The sequence below is a fragment of the Salarias fasciatus genome, chromosome 18 (assembly GCF_902148845.1).
Source record: "Salarias fasciatus chromosome 18, fSalaFa1.1, whole genome shotgun sequence".
Lineage (NCBI taxonomy): Eukaryota > Metazoa > Chordata > Actinopteri > Blenniiformes > Blenniidae > Salarias > Salarias fasciatus.
In genome coordinates, this window is record NC_043762.1 from 19679415 (window position 1) to 19697749 (window position 18335).

At 43.9% G+C, this 18335-nt stretch overlaps 1 protein-coding gene across 1 annotated transcript; it reads right to left on the bottom strand.

Moving 5' to 3' along the window:
• On the bottom strand, nt 1-6910 carry LOC115406047 (xin actin-binding repeat-containing protein 1-like). Its single transcript, XM_030115927.1, has 4 exons — nt 6765-6910; nt 6561-6605; nt 1181-5632; nt 1-750 (listed from the first exon to the last, which is right to left on the bottom strand). Exons 3-4 carry the CDS (start codon nt 5630-5632, stop codon nt 748-750), a joined length of 4455 nt encoding a protein of 1484 aa, XP_029971787.1. The 5' UTR covers nt 6561-6605; nt 6765-6910; the 3' UTR covers nt 1-747.
• Nucleotides 6911-18335: the final 11425 nt, after the last annotated feature.

The following is an 18335-nucleotide window of genomic DNA, read 5'->3' on the forward strand; positions in this document are numbered from 1 at the left end:
GTTGCTGAGTAGTGATTTTATCCGCTTCTTTGTGGTTTTTACTGTGTTCATCTATAACACTTACCTTCTTTGGCAACAAAGCTCTTTTTTCTAAAGACTCACTGTCCTTTCTTTCAAAGTTTTGCAGGGCTGCCTTCAAGGTCATGTTCGTTTCCTGCCTGCTGTCTTCCGCATAATTCTTCATACACATCTGAATCTCCTCTGCTGCATTTATTTTCTGTATCACATTTCTTTCTATTTCCACATTACTGCTGTTAGATTTTGATTTCAGTTGGTTGTCTGGTTTGCTTTCAGGGAGCGTTTCTGCTGTCGTGCTCTTTTTCATTTCCATAGCCTTGAAGTCCACTGATGCGCGTTCATTTGTTCGGTTTGTGTCCAGCACTGCTTCATCAGCGTATTTTTGGTGCCACTGAACAGTCTCTTTACAGGTTTTTCTATGCTGTGCATCTGAGGAGTGTGTCACAGCATGTTGGCTCCGTTTTTGAGTAATTGCATCACTTTTTAGGTCCTTGACAGAGTAAGCAGCGTCGACTGTGGGGAACGATGATGAATTCTGCTCTTCCACCACAACACTTTTTGTCCATTGAGGCTTTGGCGGTAAAGCTGGCTTCTGCTCCTGCGGTTTCTCGGTCTTTTGAGGCAGCGGAGGTGCGGCTACAGTTGCTGGGCTGGCTGATCTACAGTTTCCGTTTGCTACAGGGTTGAGAGTTGAATTCTGTGTGGTAATGGGTGGCTGTCCTTCACAGGTTACTGAAATTGAAGGAGACAGTTTTGTGTCAGATGGAGGCAGAGACACCACAACACACTGCTTGTGAACAGTCTTGCTCCTCCCTGAACACTTCCCTGAATTTCTGTATATCATTGCAGCTTTATAGTCTCCTTTGGATACGTTTACACTCGACTTCTCAAGCGATTCCAGAGCCAACTGGACATTACCTCTCACAATACTTTCTTTGTCTAGAACCTTCTGTTCTGTGGCTGCACTCTGCAGAGATCTAATAGCTGCTTTTACATCTCCTCTGATCGCTTCTTCTGTCTCATCTTCAATTTTCTGACCATTAAGCTCACTGTATGCTACAGGTTTTAGCAGTTCTGAGCCACAATTACTGACAATAACTGTATCGTGTTGACAAGCCTCAAAGGAAATATGGTTTTCTTCAGCTTTTTCTGCATCACTGACCTTTGGATAAGTCCTCTTTTGTTGGCATCTGGAGGAGGATGAACATGTGGACTGTGTCACTGTCGATGAGCTTCCCTCTTCCGCTGACAGGTTCAGGTTGTATATTTTTCCCGGAGTAGCAACGTCCCGTTCCACATGCATGCTTTGCTGCTTGGCCATTTCAAGAGACTTTTTTGCCGCCTTCACATCTCCAGATATGATGACTTCTTTTTGCATTTGGTTTCCTTCTATTTCAGGTCCTTGGGCTGACAAGTCCATGTCATAGATGGTTCCTGGTTTAATGACCTCCCGTTCCACTATCATGCTTTGTTGCTTTGCACGTTCTAATGACTGCATGGTGGCCTTGATGTCCCCTGAGACAATTTCCTCCTTTTCGACAATGACAGGTTGCTTTGCTGCGAGTTGCTGCTTTGCTGACAGGACATCTCCAGGGATTATTTCTTCCTTTTCGATACAGCTATCCACACTGATATTGCACTCTGACGAAAACACTTTTTTTGTGTTCTTTACATCTCCCGGCAGAACATCAGAAATAGTCCGCTCCACCTGCTCCTTCTGCTGACGCAGGCTTTTCTTTGCTTCCCTCACGCCCCCGTGAACCGTTTCAATCTGCTCTTTGGCCATCAGGCTGTGATCAACCTCATCTTCACATTCCTCGGCGTGGAGACTCTTCAGATAACATAGATCCCCTTTCTCAATGCAACTTTTGTACAAATTAACATTTCCTTTCTCAGTTTCATCCACGGTGCAAGATGTTGCGGTCTTCTGATTATGGGCTGTGGCGAGAAGATTTCCAATGGTAGACTTTACATCTCCTCTCTCGGTTACGTGACTCGCAGTTTTGATTTCATTATTGCACATGAGAGAATAAACGGACAACTCAGCTAGTCCTTCTGCGGTTTCTTGTATCACGATTCCCTTCTTCTTATTCTTTTCTTGAACAAGCAGGTCATCGATCATCTGGGCAATATTTTTGATTCTCTGATCGCTCTCGATGTTGACGGACTCAGCTGGCTGTAAAACCGGGAGCTCCACAACTGTGGTTTTAACTTTACCTTTTTCGCTCTCTTTCAAAAGAGTGACTTGTGGTTTGAGGGTGGGTTTGATCAGCAGCTGCAACATGATGTTCCTGATGTTACCTCGAATGACCTCCTCTTTCTGAATCTGCAGGCCCTTGTTGTTTTCAATGAGATATTTTCCCATGTTGACGTTCCTGTTCTCGCTGGCTTCGATTATGATGCCGCTTGAGTGAACAAAGGTCATTTGGTTCAGGAATGAAAGGGTGTCTGCAACACTGCTGCAAGTGATTTTGTCCAGTGGAGTGGTCTCAAACATCCAGGTGGTGCACTTTACATCAGCTTTTGGGATCTCTTCAGCACCCTGGACCGAGGTATCTTTAGATTCCTTGATCTTGTCAAGTGGCTGAGACTCAAACAGCCAGGTGCAGCGTTTCACATCCCCCTTTTGGCTGTCTTCCCTGTGGACTGTCTTAACTGGGCTTTGTTCCTCAGGATCCCCTTTCAAGCTATCAATGGTCTGATTCTCAAAGAGCCAGGTAGATGTCCTGACATCGCCCTGCTGCACATCAGTCACACTGACCATTCTCACGAATTTCTTGCTTGCCTGCTCAGATTCGAAGATCTGTTTGTTGAGCTGTACATTTTTGCTGCCAAAGTCCTCAGTCACCCTGACGGATGGCTCCTCGTTGCTCGTGAACGAGTCCAGAGGCTGCGTCTCAAACTTCCACCTGGCTGCTTTGACATCTCCAGCCTTGACGTCTTCCTGAGTGACTGCCCGGATTACGTAGACTTCATTCTCGGCCTTGATGGCGTCCAGGGGTTTTGTCTCAAACATCCACCTCGCTCCTCTCACATCGCCACTCATCACCTCTTCTTTTTTCACAGTTGTCACTTCATGAAATTGTCCCTCTTTGTCTCTGATAGCGTACATCGGCAGAGACTCGAACATCATGCTGCTTGACTTCACGTCGACGCTGCTCGCAGGCTGTTCCACAGAGACTGGCGTCCGGTCCACAGGTTCCTCGTGGATTTTGTCCAATGAGGATGTTTCAAAGACAAACTTTTTGTTCTTCACGTCGCCGCCTTGAAGATCCTCGACTTGCTTTGCGTTTTGCTCGCTGCTGTCCTTATTGATCAAGTTCATAGGGCAGTTCTCAAACATCCAAGTAAACTTGTTCACTGAACCTTTTTCGATGTGTTCATCTTTGTTCTGGTCACCAGATGTTCTCAGCATCTCGGATCCTATTTCGTCGAGGGATTGGGATTCAAAAAGTTCTTTGACCCTGGAGACGTCTCCAGACTGAAAGTTAACCTGGCTGATACATCTGGAATCCCGTTCTGCGTTTGAATCTTTTCTTATTCTGTCCAAGGTTTCTGTTTCAAACAGATGTTTGACTGTTTGCACACCGACCTCTGATTTGACCGAATCCTGTGTGGTACTGCATAGTTTCAGACTGTACTCTTCCCCATCTTTGATACTGTCGAGAGGCTGTGACTCAAAAAGCCAAGTCATTGATTTGACATCTGCATCGATGTCTTCTTTGTCTTTCATTTTTTCTGATTTGTCATACAGAATATCCATTGGCTGCGTCTCGAATAACCATTTACAGGACTTGACGTCACCTTTACGGGTTTCTTCTTGTGAAGAAGAGCTTTGCGCCGTCTGATTGAACTTCGAGTGGATTCCGTCTATTGTCTGAGTCTCAAAAAGCCATTTTGCCATCTTGACGTCACCCATTGTGTCCTCCTGTCTGGTGATGCCTTTGATCACCTCGACGTTTTCCTTTCCCTCTGCTAACTGGTCCAGAGGTCTGGTCTCAAACATCCACTTGTAGTTTTTGACTTTTCCTTTGATGAACTCCTCTCGGCTGACTGTTGTAACCTCGTGGAGGTTTCCAGAGCTGTCCTTTATCGCATATAAAGGAGTTGTCTCGAACATTGCTTTGTTACCTTGGACATTTCCCGCTGTGATATCATGCTCCTTCTCCTTTATGTCTTCATCAGAATGAGCAATCTTGCACAAAGGAATTGTTTCAAAAAGCTGTTTGAAGCCCTTCACATCACCTCTCTCTATGTCATGTTCTTTGAATGAGGCGCTCCTCTGACTGCTGCAGCCCTCAAAGATTTGTTTTTTGCCTTTCACTTCTCCTTGTTCATCAGCTGAAAGAGTAATTTTCTTCAGTTTCCCGACTTCATAACTCTCACTCAGAGCTTCCATGGGCTGGGTTTCAAACAGCCACAGGGACGTCTTCACATCTCCTCCAACGATTTCTTCCTTTTCCAAAGACCTCTCTTCAGAGTCTCCCTTTAATGCGGCCAAAGGTTGCAGTTCAAAGAGCTTCCTTTTATTGACAACATCGGCCTCTCGTGTGGTTTCGGCTGTTCCTTTAAACTGGTCTTCTCCCACAGCCTCTTGTATGGTATCAAAAGACTGTGTTTCAAACATCCACCTCTTCTGATCAACACCTTTATGGCCTTCCTCCAGAGATATACCTCGAATTATCTTCAGTCCATCAGCTCCCTTATTGATCAGGTCCAAAGGCTGGGTTTCAAACAGCCAACGGGCCGTGCTGATGTTGCTCCCGCTGATCTCCTCCCTGCACACTGACTTGATCTCGTGGATGTTGCCACTGTTGTCTCGGATGGCGCAGCACGGCTCTGTCTGGAAGAGCTTGACCGTCTTCTGGACGTCTCCTCTCTGCTCCTGAAGCTCAGATTTAAGTTTCAGGAAGCTGTGGTCTTCGATGGAGTTGCAGCGGCCAAGATCACTCAGGGGCTTGGACTCGAACAGCATCCGAGTCCCCCTGACATCTCCGGGCTGGATGGGTTCCTTCAGCACCGCCTCAACCAGCTCACCCTCCTCACTTTTTGACCTACTGAGGGAATCTAACGGCTGGGTCTCGAACAGCCACGTGGATGTTCTCACATCCCCACTGACGGACAGCTGCCTTTTGGCAGACCGTTCCTGAGCGCTGTCACACTTCTCGAACATTGAGGAAGTACTTCTGACATCTCCGCCCGTTAACTCCTCATCGTCCATCAGCTTCTTGGTCGCATGAGGATCCCCGATATTGTCCAGCGTCCAGTTCTCGAAGATCCACCTCATCGACTGCACCTCACCCTGATAAGCTGCGTCCGCTGCCTGAGAGGCTTCGGACTGCACCGCATTCATGATCTCGTCGTCCACGGCGCCGTCCAGACTGGCCCGGAGGTCCGGGTGGATGTGCTTAAAGAGCCGCTTCAGCTCGCTCTTCTGCCGCTGCTGGTAGAACACTGAGAAGCTCTCTTTCGGCGGCGGCACGGGCAAGTTGCTCGAGGGCGCCGGGCCCTCGTAGTCAAGGGGTCTGGGTGGTACGGGAGGGGGCGGAGGGAGAGGCAGGTCATCTTCATGAGATGAATGTGAAACTTTGATTTTCCTGGCCGCCTCAGCCATCTTGTGATAAAAACAAAGCAACAAAGAAAAAAAAAAGAAGCAATCTTATCAGGGTCAAATAATGAAAAGTAACATATTTAAATACATGGAAATAATAAGATTGCATGCAATTAGTGAACAAAGACATACTTTACCTTCCTCTAGCTTGAAGATTTTCACAGCACACCATCTTCTGTCACACCAGAGTTAAAGCACTTCACAGCTGTTAGTAGGACGGCGGCACGACGCCTAACCTCTTCTGAATGCACTTCACATCCAGTCTGATCTAATTTTCCGTTTGCTTTTCTGATTTGAAAAAAAAAGTGTAACAAGCACTATTATTATTGTTATTATTTGTTAGAGTTGTTGCTATTGATCCTTTTTGTGAACACATTACTGTATTTTTTTTACTCCAGAAGGAAGACCTGGATGTAAGAGTTATGCCGCACGTACAATGGAAAAACATTTATGATTTGACTGCTGAATTATTTTCAAGTTTAAACAGGAAGGCGAATCAGATTAAATCTAAAAATGTTTCTTAAACACCGCAAGGAACTGTCCAACATCAACTCATTCATGTCAGCGCTTTAATCAGGACAATTATTACAATCAAGTGAATAAAAGGGCCGAAATAGTTGCGTTCAGCTATCTAATGACAGAAATATCAAAGTTAAAATTGTCTTTTTGTCATGTAAAAAAAAACATGTCTATGATTTTGCGTGATTGTGTTTTGTCACAATAAACCTTTAGTCACTGAGTTTCATCAATACGCTGAGAAATGAGAAATCTTGAACACTGGTTGATGTGTCTGGTTGTTCTGAACTTCGCTGATCTAAATTTGTGCTCATGTTATTTGTTAAAAACACTGACATATTCGGTATTGGTTAATAATCCACGGCACACAGTAATGAGAAACCACACGGAACTGTAATGGGTTAAAGATTGGTACCTTTGTGTTGTTTGCCTTTTTTGGTGGAGTCCTGATGAATTCCTGCTGAACGACAGAAAAGGGAGATTTCAAAAATTTAAGGCACGCAGGAGCTATTTATTGAACATGTTCAGTCCCCGCTGTGGCAGAACACAGCGATTGTTCCCTATTGAAGCCCTTGACCTCGCTTGGTAAAGAGGAATGAGAAGCATTTCAGGAACTCACCGGCTCTGCTGAGTCTCCTGCGGCGCCTGTGGCTGCTGCTCTCGACAGATAGAGAGTCGATCTGTCCCTCACCGAGGTGGGAGTGGATATCCTGTCTCTGACTGGTCTCGCTGGGGAGCCCCCCTTGGTCAAAACTGGACTGCGTCTGTCATCTGCAACGCGCAAACAAACAAAAAAAGTCAGTCATTTACAGTTAATTAAATTACACTCAATGGGGAAGCAGTGAGATAAAAGTCTCAGGCGGTTTGAGTGTTGTTTGCATATTTAAAAGACAATAGTGTTTCCCAAAATAGGCAAAAATAGGTTATGTTTACTGTCAGCAGCACGTTCAGTGACAACATTTTGTTTGGGTATTTTTACTTTCGTTCCTAGTGTGATAAACTTTCTTATCACCACTCCTTTCACTTTGCTGAGCCTCATGCACTTTTATCAGTGTGATCACAGCGTTAATATATACTCGTATTAAGAAAGCTTTATTCTGAACAGCAATAAATGCTTCTTTTAAAAGTCAGCATCTTAATGTTGTGATGTATCGAAGTCAATCATATCTTTTCACACTTGATGTCACACAATTCAATTTTCTTACACATAAATAAGTTATTTTGGGAAAAATTAAGGATTCATACTAAATCAACGATTGTATCTCGTATTAAGCTGGATGAGACATCTAAATATACTGGGTGACACGAAGTTCCAGTTTTCCCTGCTTGTCTTCTGGGAAGCTCACCACCCGGCGTGCCACAGACCGACCGTGACGCCAAAGGGGGGAGAGAGAAAAAAAACAGCAACTGCTAACTCAGCTGGAGTGACACAAATTGTTTGCACATTGTTTGCATGAGCTGTCGGCCATCAAACCGTCAACACCTGACAGGAAGAATGTGACCACATGAACCAGTAAAAAACATGGAAATTCTCCTTGCCCCCAAACTTTGACTTTATGGCAGGAATGATAGTTTTTCATTTAAATTTGGTTTGATTTGAATAGGTTTTTTTTTCTTAAGTCTTGCTTGTATTACATCAACTGAAACCTCCATCCGTTTTTAATTTTAGAACAAATAATATATGATCAATTCACAAAAAAATAAAAAGTAAAAAAATGCCAATAACATCCTGACGAACACTCTGGTCGTCCCAGGTCAGCGGCCCATGCAGTGTGTTGCTCCGGCTATCCAGCTGTAACTAATGGTCAGATTTAAACATACCTCCTCTTTTCACGCACTAAGCCCCGGCTGAACAAAAGGATGGACCGGCGAGCTGGCGCCTCTCACGAGGCTGGACTTAAAGCATTTTCATAGCTGGGTGAGCAGACAGAATGAGGCGTGCGCGTCCTGCTGAAGTCCTCACCCAATAAACCCAAAGGTCAGCCTGTCATTGCTGTCTGTTTGCACTCACACACACACACACACACACACACACACTCCTATCAATGAAAAGTGGACCGCCGATTTGTAAAAGCAAGTTGTTTTTGAACAACAGAGTATCTTTTGCTGCAGGTGATCTCGCCCGGCTTCCAAGAGATTCCTGCTGACATCTCTTAGATCTGGGTTAATTCTCCAGGAATGAAGAGGAGCTATTAGTGGCGCAGTAATGGTGGTTCCTTTTGGGCCACTGGCAGCTGTACAAATGACGGTGAAATGCAGCTGGTATTTGGGCTTCACCACCACCATCACCACCACCGCCACCTTCGCCGCCATCAGCTGTCGGTCGGTTGTGGCTGCATTCACAGACTGCAATGAAAAGTATCACGCCTGAAAGGGTCTCATCCGGGAAAACCCTCAGACCCCCCGGAAAGCATCCCATCGCCGTTCGCCACACTGAGCTATTGAAATCACTTTGAGTTTCTGACCTGGATTTTATGACAAACGTGAATCAGAGGAGAAAAGTGACTGACGACCGACTTATTGCTGTTCTGTGACCTCGCATTCCTCACATTTCAGAGGATAACGTAGTGAAAGCTGATCTCTACAAAAGCCATGGAGAGGATTCCAGAACTGTAGTCACAACTCTTCAGTTTGGAGCTTTCGTAGCTCTGAGATCACTCATCACGAAATGGGAGCAGGAAAGGTCAAAGTTATTTAATCAAAGTCACTCATTAAAAATTATGTGTCATATTTTATCGTTTAATTATGAGAAATATGTCATTAAAATCTCGGTCAGTCTTTTAGTTTTATTAAAAATGGATTATCTGTTATTTTCACATGAAAATGGTAATAGCTTTATGAAAGTTTAGAATTTTAAACCAATAATATTTTAACACTGTTTTTCAGTGCGTGTTCATCATCTCCATCCAGCTTGATTCTGTACATTCTGTCATCCTAGATGGAGATGTGATATAAAGCAGTACGTGCATCTCATCCATCTCCTAGTCAATGTTATACGATATTAAAATTCCAGGTTCACCACACAGTGACATCATTTTCTACAGTTTGGATGACTGGAGTTAATGATTACTTACTAAAAGACCATTCAGCTCTGGTGTCGCTGTCCCGTCCTTCAGCGTCTCCTCTGGGTTGGTAGACTGATTGTCCTGTGATGTGTGTTTCAGCCTGTTTCCTCTCGCTCTGCTCTCTGAGTCCCGGCTCGCTCTCTCTCTCTCTCTCTCTCGTCCTGTGGCCTCGGTGACAGCTGATTTTTATCAGAGCCCGCTGTCCCAGTGGAAGACTTCAGTTATTTTGGGATGGTGGGCTGGCTGCTGCTGCTGCTGCTGCTGCTCGGCTGAGTCAATCACCTCTCTTAGTCACTGAAGGACTGGGGGCACCCCCCCCCCCACCCCACCCCCACCCCCTCCACCTCTCATTCCCATAGCCACATTGTCACCCACTATAACGGGCGCTGGGTGGGACCGGCAGTGTGTGTGTGTGTCAGCGGCTGTTTGATGAGCGGCATAAAATACAGGAACACTATTCAGGCCCTATTATGGCGCCGCCGTCATTTTCCTCCTGGGGTTTCGACGTTGTTTAAATTTTCCACGTCCTTCCACGTTCCTGTGTGTCTCCCAGAATCGTCGCTGGGTAAACACCTGAGTCGACGAGGCCCGATCGGTTTCAGGTCTCATGCAGACACGACTCAGAGGGCCAAGGTCTGTGTCATGGCGAGAGCCATCAAGGACAGCCTCACTCCTATCTTGAGCATGTTCACCAAACGCATAGCTATGCCTTTACACCACAACATCCTTGTCTTTATTTAGCTCTTTTTTCCTTCCAGCATGAAAAAGCACATCGGGAACCGCTTCTTCCATCCAAAGGCTTTGATCCCGACATGTTCGCTCATGGAAACCTGATATAGATTCATTTCTTATGTTATGTGGATATTAGATCACTGCGTTTGATACATAATGAATAATTCACCGACCTTTATGGAAAATCACGTCTCATTAAATGTTCACTTGTCTAATTCAAGAGTGAGAACCGCTGAGCATGAAGCGTGACACCACAACCTGACTATAGCCTCATGACTTTGAGGGGGAACCCTGGCCTGAGCCCATCTGGCTCCTGAGACGTCAGCGACTGCCGGCACAAACATGAAATCAAACACTGCGCCTCACCGTGTGAGTGTCCGGACGCTCTGGCGTAACGCTCCGGGAGGCCATTCAGAGTCCTCATTCCGTCCACCTGGGTGGTTCCCTGTGGATCGATGACAGAGATCAGACATCAACAGATCTTCAGATACACACTTTCTTGGGCTTGTCTGTAGTTGATTCAAATTTGATGCTGGCTTAAAGCAACACTAAGGAACTTTCAGTTTTTGTTGATTTTGGCGGCGCCAGTGGACAAAAGCGGTAGTGTTTTGCCTGAACGAATACTACATTTCCCATGAGGATGAGCACGTGGCTTCGTAAAATGCTGCTCCCGGTGGCGTGCTGTCGGACTGAACTCGCCTACATTTGTTTCCAGTGGCTGTGTGAAGGATGGATAATGACAAGGTAATTAATCTAATGGTGGCTAAACAATGTTAGATCATGATGTGACGCATGCCGTAAAGCAGTTCGCACATTTGGAGTTTTTTAGTGTGCAGGGTTCCTACCACCCTCCTCACAGTTGGTTAGTCCAAGTGAAAGCAATACTGACGCCCTCAGCCCGTGACAGAGGGGTCATTCAACTAGTTGTAAGTCGATGTATCATCACAAGAGATATTAGAATGTTTTATTAAGGTTGAAAAGTTCCTTAGTGTCGCTTTAAGTTTTTCTTAATGTTTTGATATTTTTATTTTTGCTTTTGATCTTATATTTTCCCATTTTGGTTATAGTTTGAATCTTATATAATTAGTTTTATGTGAAAAATATTCTGATTTTTTTATGCTGATATTTGCTACTTAAACAAAGTTGCCTCGGTGACTGGCAACACTTTGCTTTATGTCAATGTATGTAAACTGTAAACCAAAATTGTAACTTAAACATAGTAAAAGGAGTGTTTTTTTTTCCTTCTTTCTCCTTTCTCTTTTCTCTCTTTTTTCTTCTTCTCAGAGTGAGCAGGGGTGGGTGGGAGTTGTGGGGATAAATTTAAAAGTATTTTCTTTGTCATCTGTTGTACATTTGTTGTGCCTTTGAAAATAAAAGGATCAACACAGTCAGTCTCTCTCTCACACACACAAAAATAAAATATAAAAAAAAACAAACAAAAAAAACAGAGTTGCCTCGCCTTGCTGTTAAATCCCCCGTCTTAAAAAATATACATTAACCAGGACCAGGTAAAGCCGGGGTCAAGAGGCCATCTGTTTCTTCGTGTTTTTGTTGTTTTTTCATTGTTAGTCATTCTATCCATGCTTGTAGTAACTGTTAAGCCCTAACATTTAATTTTTATTGTAGTTTGATTGTATTTCAACTTTCTATTCTATTTTATTCTATTCCGTATGGAGCAATAAAGAATTTCACACAAAGTATTTTCTATTTTACTTCTAAACATTGCCCCGATTCTGCACTCTGAACTCCTGCGACCAAACATCTTCCAGCATTTTCAGTTTCTTGTTTTCTCCTATATCTGTGATCCTTTCTTCAGCCTCACATACCTGAACAGGTGTTTCCTTCAGGATGGTGCTGTGGCTGCCGCGGGCCTGCAGAGGGCGCTCTATCCCTGGTTTGCTGCTGCTGCTGCTGCTGCTGCTGGTGTTCAGGTCCTCCTGCAGGGTGACCTTTGACTCGAACAGAGCACACAGAGCTCTGGTGCCTGATCTGACTCTCTGAGGAAGCGAGTCCACGGAGACACTCCTCATCAGATTAGAGTCTCTTCCTGGTCCGCGCTCCGCGCCGCTCTGCTTCCTCCACCGACTGTACGCTTTAGTTTCTGTCACCTAAAGACAGGAGTTTTTGTTTGTTTGTTTGTTTTTTTAACTCAACAGTTTTCTCTCCGGATAAGAAAGACGGATTCAGTGATCCTACCTCAGGTTGTGGCTCTTCCAGCTCATAACTGCTCAGGTCGACGCAGCTCTGGTAACTGCAGGAACACATTTATCGACAATTATTCATTCAATTATGATGAAGAGCTTTGACCAACTGGATCAGAGTGGTGTGGCCTCTGGGAGTGTGTGGTGTGGAACGTACTGTTGCACCAGCTCGGAGACGGACTTTCTGCTCCAGCGGGAGAGACTGTTCATCAGCGAGGGTTTCTCCTGAGCCCCAGAGAAACTCTTCAGGGACTCGGCTCTCCTCAATCCAAATCCCTCCATGGCAGTTTTATTTTTTCCCCCAGCGACTACAGAAATGAAAGACGTGTTGGACTTTTGGTTCTAAAACCACACACTCCTTTATTTTGACATCTCACTAAACACAAAAACCTGCAGTCATATTCAGAGCAACTAACATAAAATCCATTACTGCTTTATTCAGGTCTAAATCTCCACAAATTCACCAGGGTGTGTTGGTTATTATGTAACAGCCTGCTACTAAACCTGACAGTCATATGACTCTGGCAATGTTTATGAATCCCTGCACTCACAAAGCAATAACAGTTTTTCCCTTAAGACCATTATTGAGTTTAGTTTAGTTTAGTTTAGTTTAGTTTAGTTTAGTTTAGTTTAGTTTAGTTTAGTTTAGTTTAGTTTAGTTTAGTTTAGTTTAGTTTAGTTCAGTTTAGCTTATTCATTCATTGTAAAAATAGAAATGCCACAGCTCAAAACAATACAAGACAAAAATGTTCAAATTTCTGAATTAAAGAGAGAAGAAAGAAGAATAAACTTATATGATCTACCTCTTTATCTCATGCAAACATTTTCTCTGAACATAAAGAATTATTTTATAAGCCACTTATAAGAAATAGAAAAAAAATACATTTAGATTTTTCAGGGAAAAAATACATAACTACTGTTTACTGTCAATAAAACTTGCTCATTTTCTCTATGTACAACTAGCAAATGTAATTTAGATATTGTTCTTTCTGCAAGATAAAACTGAAATGCATCCATACCTGAGAGGAAGAACAAGTCACAGTTGCATCTTCGCCTTTCTCCCTGACTTGTGATTGAGGATCATCTCTCACAAGACACAGCAATTTCCACAGGTCAAAGTCCTTTTACACCTTGTGATTCAAAGCTTCCGGAATACTACACTTATAACACCCGGCGATTCTGAGACCTGGTAAAACTGCAAAGTCTTGAAGCAAAGAGGTCTGATCAAAATGCACAGATCTAGAAATAAACTCTGAGAAACATACATCAATAATGAAATGATAGAGGCAGTGCTGACAGGGTGACACATTCAAACACGCCCGCCGTGGATGTGTGTGTGTGTGCGCTGTGACAGCTGATTCTGTCAAACGTCGACGGTGAGATTCCCCTCATAGCGGCTCTGTCACTGTATCCCGGGTCAGAAACGGCAGCAGGCCTTTTTATTTGCACTTCGCATGTGAGCTGCTGTCACTTTAGTTCCAGTCACATTTGTTCGCCTCACACGACATCCTTCCTCCGTGCGCTAAAACGGACGATAATGTGTCAAACTGCTACTGCCGCCTGGCCAGCGCGCTGCAGAGGCCGACGGCGAGTCTGCGCTGATGTGGGGCTGAATGATGTGGATTCTAACAGTGGACCAGTCAAACTCAAATGCATGACAGGGAGAACATGCAAACTCCACACAGGATCCAACATCTGTATACATGTAGAGCTCTTCTTTGAGTTAACCAACCCTTCAAATGACAGATGTGACTGTTCAGGTACTCAAAAAGAAACAAATCGCAGTGTTTCAGTCTGTACTTTTTACAGTCAAGATCCAAGGACCGGATTCATTGACAACGATAGCAAAGTTGTGTGATTGTGATATCTAACCCTTCAAGACGCTGTTACCCATACAGACTAAACAGATACCACCCTGTTATTCTATACGTTAGTAGTTTTGGCACGCACGCATAAATTAAACCACTCTGCATGTTGCGCAGTCACGACAGCATTGAGTCCAAAGTTTGCATTTTTTTTCTACAACTGTTTGCAGACTCAGCGTTTAGAGAATCAAACATTTCTTATTTTTAATCCAGAACATGTGTCTGAATTTAAAATAAATCGGTGTGACTGGAGTGCTGGATGTAAGATGACTTATTGAAGTGCTCCAGTGGACAAAGGAATTCATTCATATCAACTAAAATAAAACTTTAAAGAGAAAAACTTGAGTCCTACTATCAGCCTGACACCAGAAGATGGTGCCAAAGCAACATTCAGTTCCCTGTTTACTTTCCCTTTAACAGTACTCAGACACTGGATTGCTGATAAAGCAGTACATTACAGTCAGCCTGACACTTAGAGGAGAATTCAGCCCCAGAATGAGAAAATAAAGGACCGTGAACATAATCGCTGTACATATCAATGCTCTGAACAAACGGAGCAAGAAGCGGCGTGGGTCAAAAATCAATGAGAGGATTCCATCCTGTGCCTGACAGCTGTGCTGTCAGCCGTTAATGCGTGTTTTGCCAGCTGCGATGAGAGAAGAGAGAGGCAATCAGTGAGTGATTGAGCTTGTAGGCGACGTAGAGGGGGAGAAGGGGAGGGAGAGGGGGGGGTTACAGTCTCACCCACACAGCTCCACAGAACAGGCAGTACTGGCCTGAACAGCTGAGAACAGAGCAAGCCTCCTTCCCCCTGCTGCTGCTGCTGCTGCTCCTGCTGGAGAGCCTCACATGGAGCCACATGTGACAGCCAGCCAGCACCAGCAGCTCAGTGCACCGGGCTGGAGCGCCACACACACACACACACACACACACTCTCCCTCGTGCACAGCTTTTACAGCCTGCGACTGTGAACGCATAGTGAACCCGCCCGATCGCGAACGTGAAGCGATCCGTCCGACGCAGCCGATCCAAGCAAGTCTGTAGGTTTGTGAGAAAGGTCACCACAACTCTCCTGATGACGAGAGAGCCGCTGCTGAGGAGGGAACGTCAAAGTCAGCCATACAGCTGCTCTGCCATCGAGGCACGAGCGGCTCACATGCTGCATCAGATAAGACCGCGTCGGTTGAACGCTGGTTGTGAAACCTACTTTCTCTCCGAGGAGCGGCGTCTTGCAAACAAACTGCAAGTTAACATCTGTTGTGAAAATGTAAACAACAACAACAACAACACTTGAGCAGTACATCCAGGCTCATCTCAGTGTGTGCATAAGCTTTCCATATTGCAATACTGAAGCAAATCAGCTGAACTCACTAGTTTCAGGCTGTTGCATGTGGCAAAAGGCCAACGGCTGCCATTACAGCGTGGCAGGAAGCTCTCTGGTGTCGCTCCCTGAGCTGATAACTGTACATACACACACACACACACACAAACACAAACACACACAAAGGGACGGCAGTTAACCCGTCACTTAAGGTCTCACCACGCTGAAATTTCACCTGAAGTCTTTATCTGATGGCATATTTTCACTTTATCTTACTTTGGTAGCACAGTTGAATACAAAAAAATTGAAAGCTTTTTTTAAGGTTATTTTTACAATTGTGCAACAAGATGTAATAATGCAAACAACAGTAACAACTGAGGTCATGTAGTTTTTTTTTTTTTAATTAGATTTCTGTCTGTTGGATATGGAGTTTTTTCCCATCAGTCAATCATTCTGTATCATGACTGCTTTCTCAGATCAAGAAGAATATAGATTTATGATAATTATTTTAATTACGCTCTACAATTTAAAAAAAATCATGTATAGTTTAGAACAGATGTTTAAATAGGCTTTTATTCACAACACGCATTTAAAGTTTCAGTGAAGGGATTATTCTTTGACAGGACACAACCTTTTTTTATTATTATTATTATTGCAAATTCACACATTCCATTCTCACATGACTTGTTTATCTGATCTTCATTCATTTCCCAAAAGTTTAAATTTGAACGTCAATTCTCAGTAAAAAGCCTCAAAAGATGCATTTAAAAAACACTGACCTGGGTTTTCCCAGGTGTCACTATATTAATATTTAGTGTGACACTTTTTACTCTTGTTCAAGGATCAACACAGTCAATCTCTCTCACACACACGGTAAATTTAATCTGCATTAAGTCAATGTCAATATATCTCTATGCATGCTGTGTATTCTGTAGGCAAATTAAGTATTTATAATTTGATGGATTTGAGGGGTCCTGCTATCTCACAGGCTGGTTATTATTCATATAAAGGGTCAAAGGTCAATAATGGATTTGAAATGCCATTCCCTGGACGCCTCTCTTAAAAAGTGCGTCTCAGCCTGTTGAAAGAACACAGCTCTGATGGAAACCACTCTAAACACAGAGAGACCGACGCTGGAGAGACGAGTGAGGCAGAGAACTGGGCGACATGCAGTCATGGGCGTGAAGATGCTGCCAAAGCTGACGAGGGTGACCATCACTCTGCTGCCGTTCATGATGATGATGATGATGATGATGAAGGTTATTGTAATGATTCACTGCCTTCACGCTAAAAAAGAAGAGACTGGTCTATATTTGTTCTTGGTGACGACAGTGAAAATATGACATCAATGGATCTATTAAAAAAAAAAAAAACAGCTTAATAATGTGTGAGTCACACTTTTCAGGATGTGATGTAAAGTAAGGCTTCGTCTATCTATTTATCTATCTGTCAACTGTCTGTCACCTGACGCTTCCTCTGAAATCCAGGAAGATGAGCGTGGTCTGTGAGAGGGGTAGATCCCTGAGATGGTGTCCACGGGGGCGGAAGGAGGAACTGGGGCAGTTTCACACGCCTGAAGCTTTGTCAAACTCTGTCAGTATATGGCTGAATGTGGGCCATCACTGGCATAGCTTGACTGAGAAAAAAAAAAAAAAAAAAATGGGGCCACAAGAGCCAGTGGCAGCAACCTGAGAGGCGGCCAGAATGTGGGTTAACTATAGGTTATGTAACGTGGATCGTGGACTGAAAGCTCGGTAATGTTTTGCTCTCACTGGAACACCTTTCAGGCACAGAATATAAGTGCATGACATTGTTAAGGAAATAATACATTCTCACTGAGGTGCCATATGTCATTTCAGTGTTATTTACATGACATGTGAAACAACTCTAAGCACAAAAAAAAAAAGGCTGAGAGTCTTTATCCGTTTACAGCTTGATGCCTGCAGTGAGAAACTAAATAAACACAAAAACCTGTGACAAAATGAGACGCATGTTCCCAGTAGAAACTAAACCATAACTGATCGTCATATGAAATATTAATCTCGCTCCGTGACTCATCTCTTTCTCATTTATCTGTGCACTTAAGTGGCCTCAGAAGGCTCAGCCCTCGAAAGACATGACAACCCTGCGCGTGGCAACAGCATGCACCAAGGAACAGGAAACTCCAACAGTATTGCACAAATGTATTTTTGTCCAAGCAGTGTGATTGTTCTATAAATAACACAGAAGCATCACGTAGCACTTTGATCATGTGTTGAAAAGTCGGACCGTGATTTCAAACAATGGATCAGTACCGAACACACTCACACAAATCTGTCTTATAAATAAGAATCTTTCAGTTCTTGCATGAAAGATAAATCTTGGTTATTCATGAGCTGCTTCTCTACTCTGATCTTGATCATTTTCCGCCGTGCACCGACTCCCTGGCGTTCAGTCCCCATGCAGGTTAGCGCAAGAGAAACACAGACACACACGCAGTGCACTGTAGTGCTCCCAGCCAAAGTGGGTCAGACTCTCATAACACACTTCCACATGAGTGCTGAGGTCGAGACAAGCAGTCCCTCCTCTGGCCACAGTATTTGGACCAACAGACATTTAGGTATTAGTGCGTTTGATGCACTTTTGCCAAAGATGCAGAGCAACTTATTTTTAAAAGACACAGTTGCTTTAGTTTTCTTATTCACATCTTTCTGGCTGAAATCATAATAAGTACATCTGGGTTACTTCAAAGTAATAAATGATCTGTTAGAGTAGTTTCATGTCAGTTCAAATGAATGTAGCATTAAACAGGGAACTGAATTCCTTTGCCATTGTGGGAAGCTTCCTGGAGTTCGGGAGTGTCTTTGAACAGTCATCACAACTGAGAAACAGCAATATTACCAGCAGTCACATTCCAGTGAGACAACATGGATACCAAAGAGAGTGTGTCACCTTTAATAAGCGTCTGACCCCAATTTTATAATAGGTTAGAAGGTAATTTAGAGACATGAAAGGCAAAGAGATCGT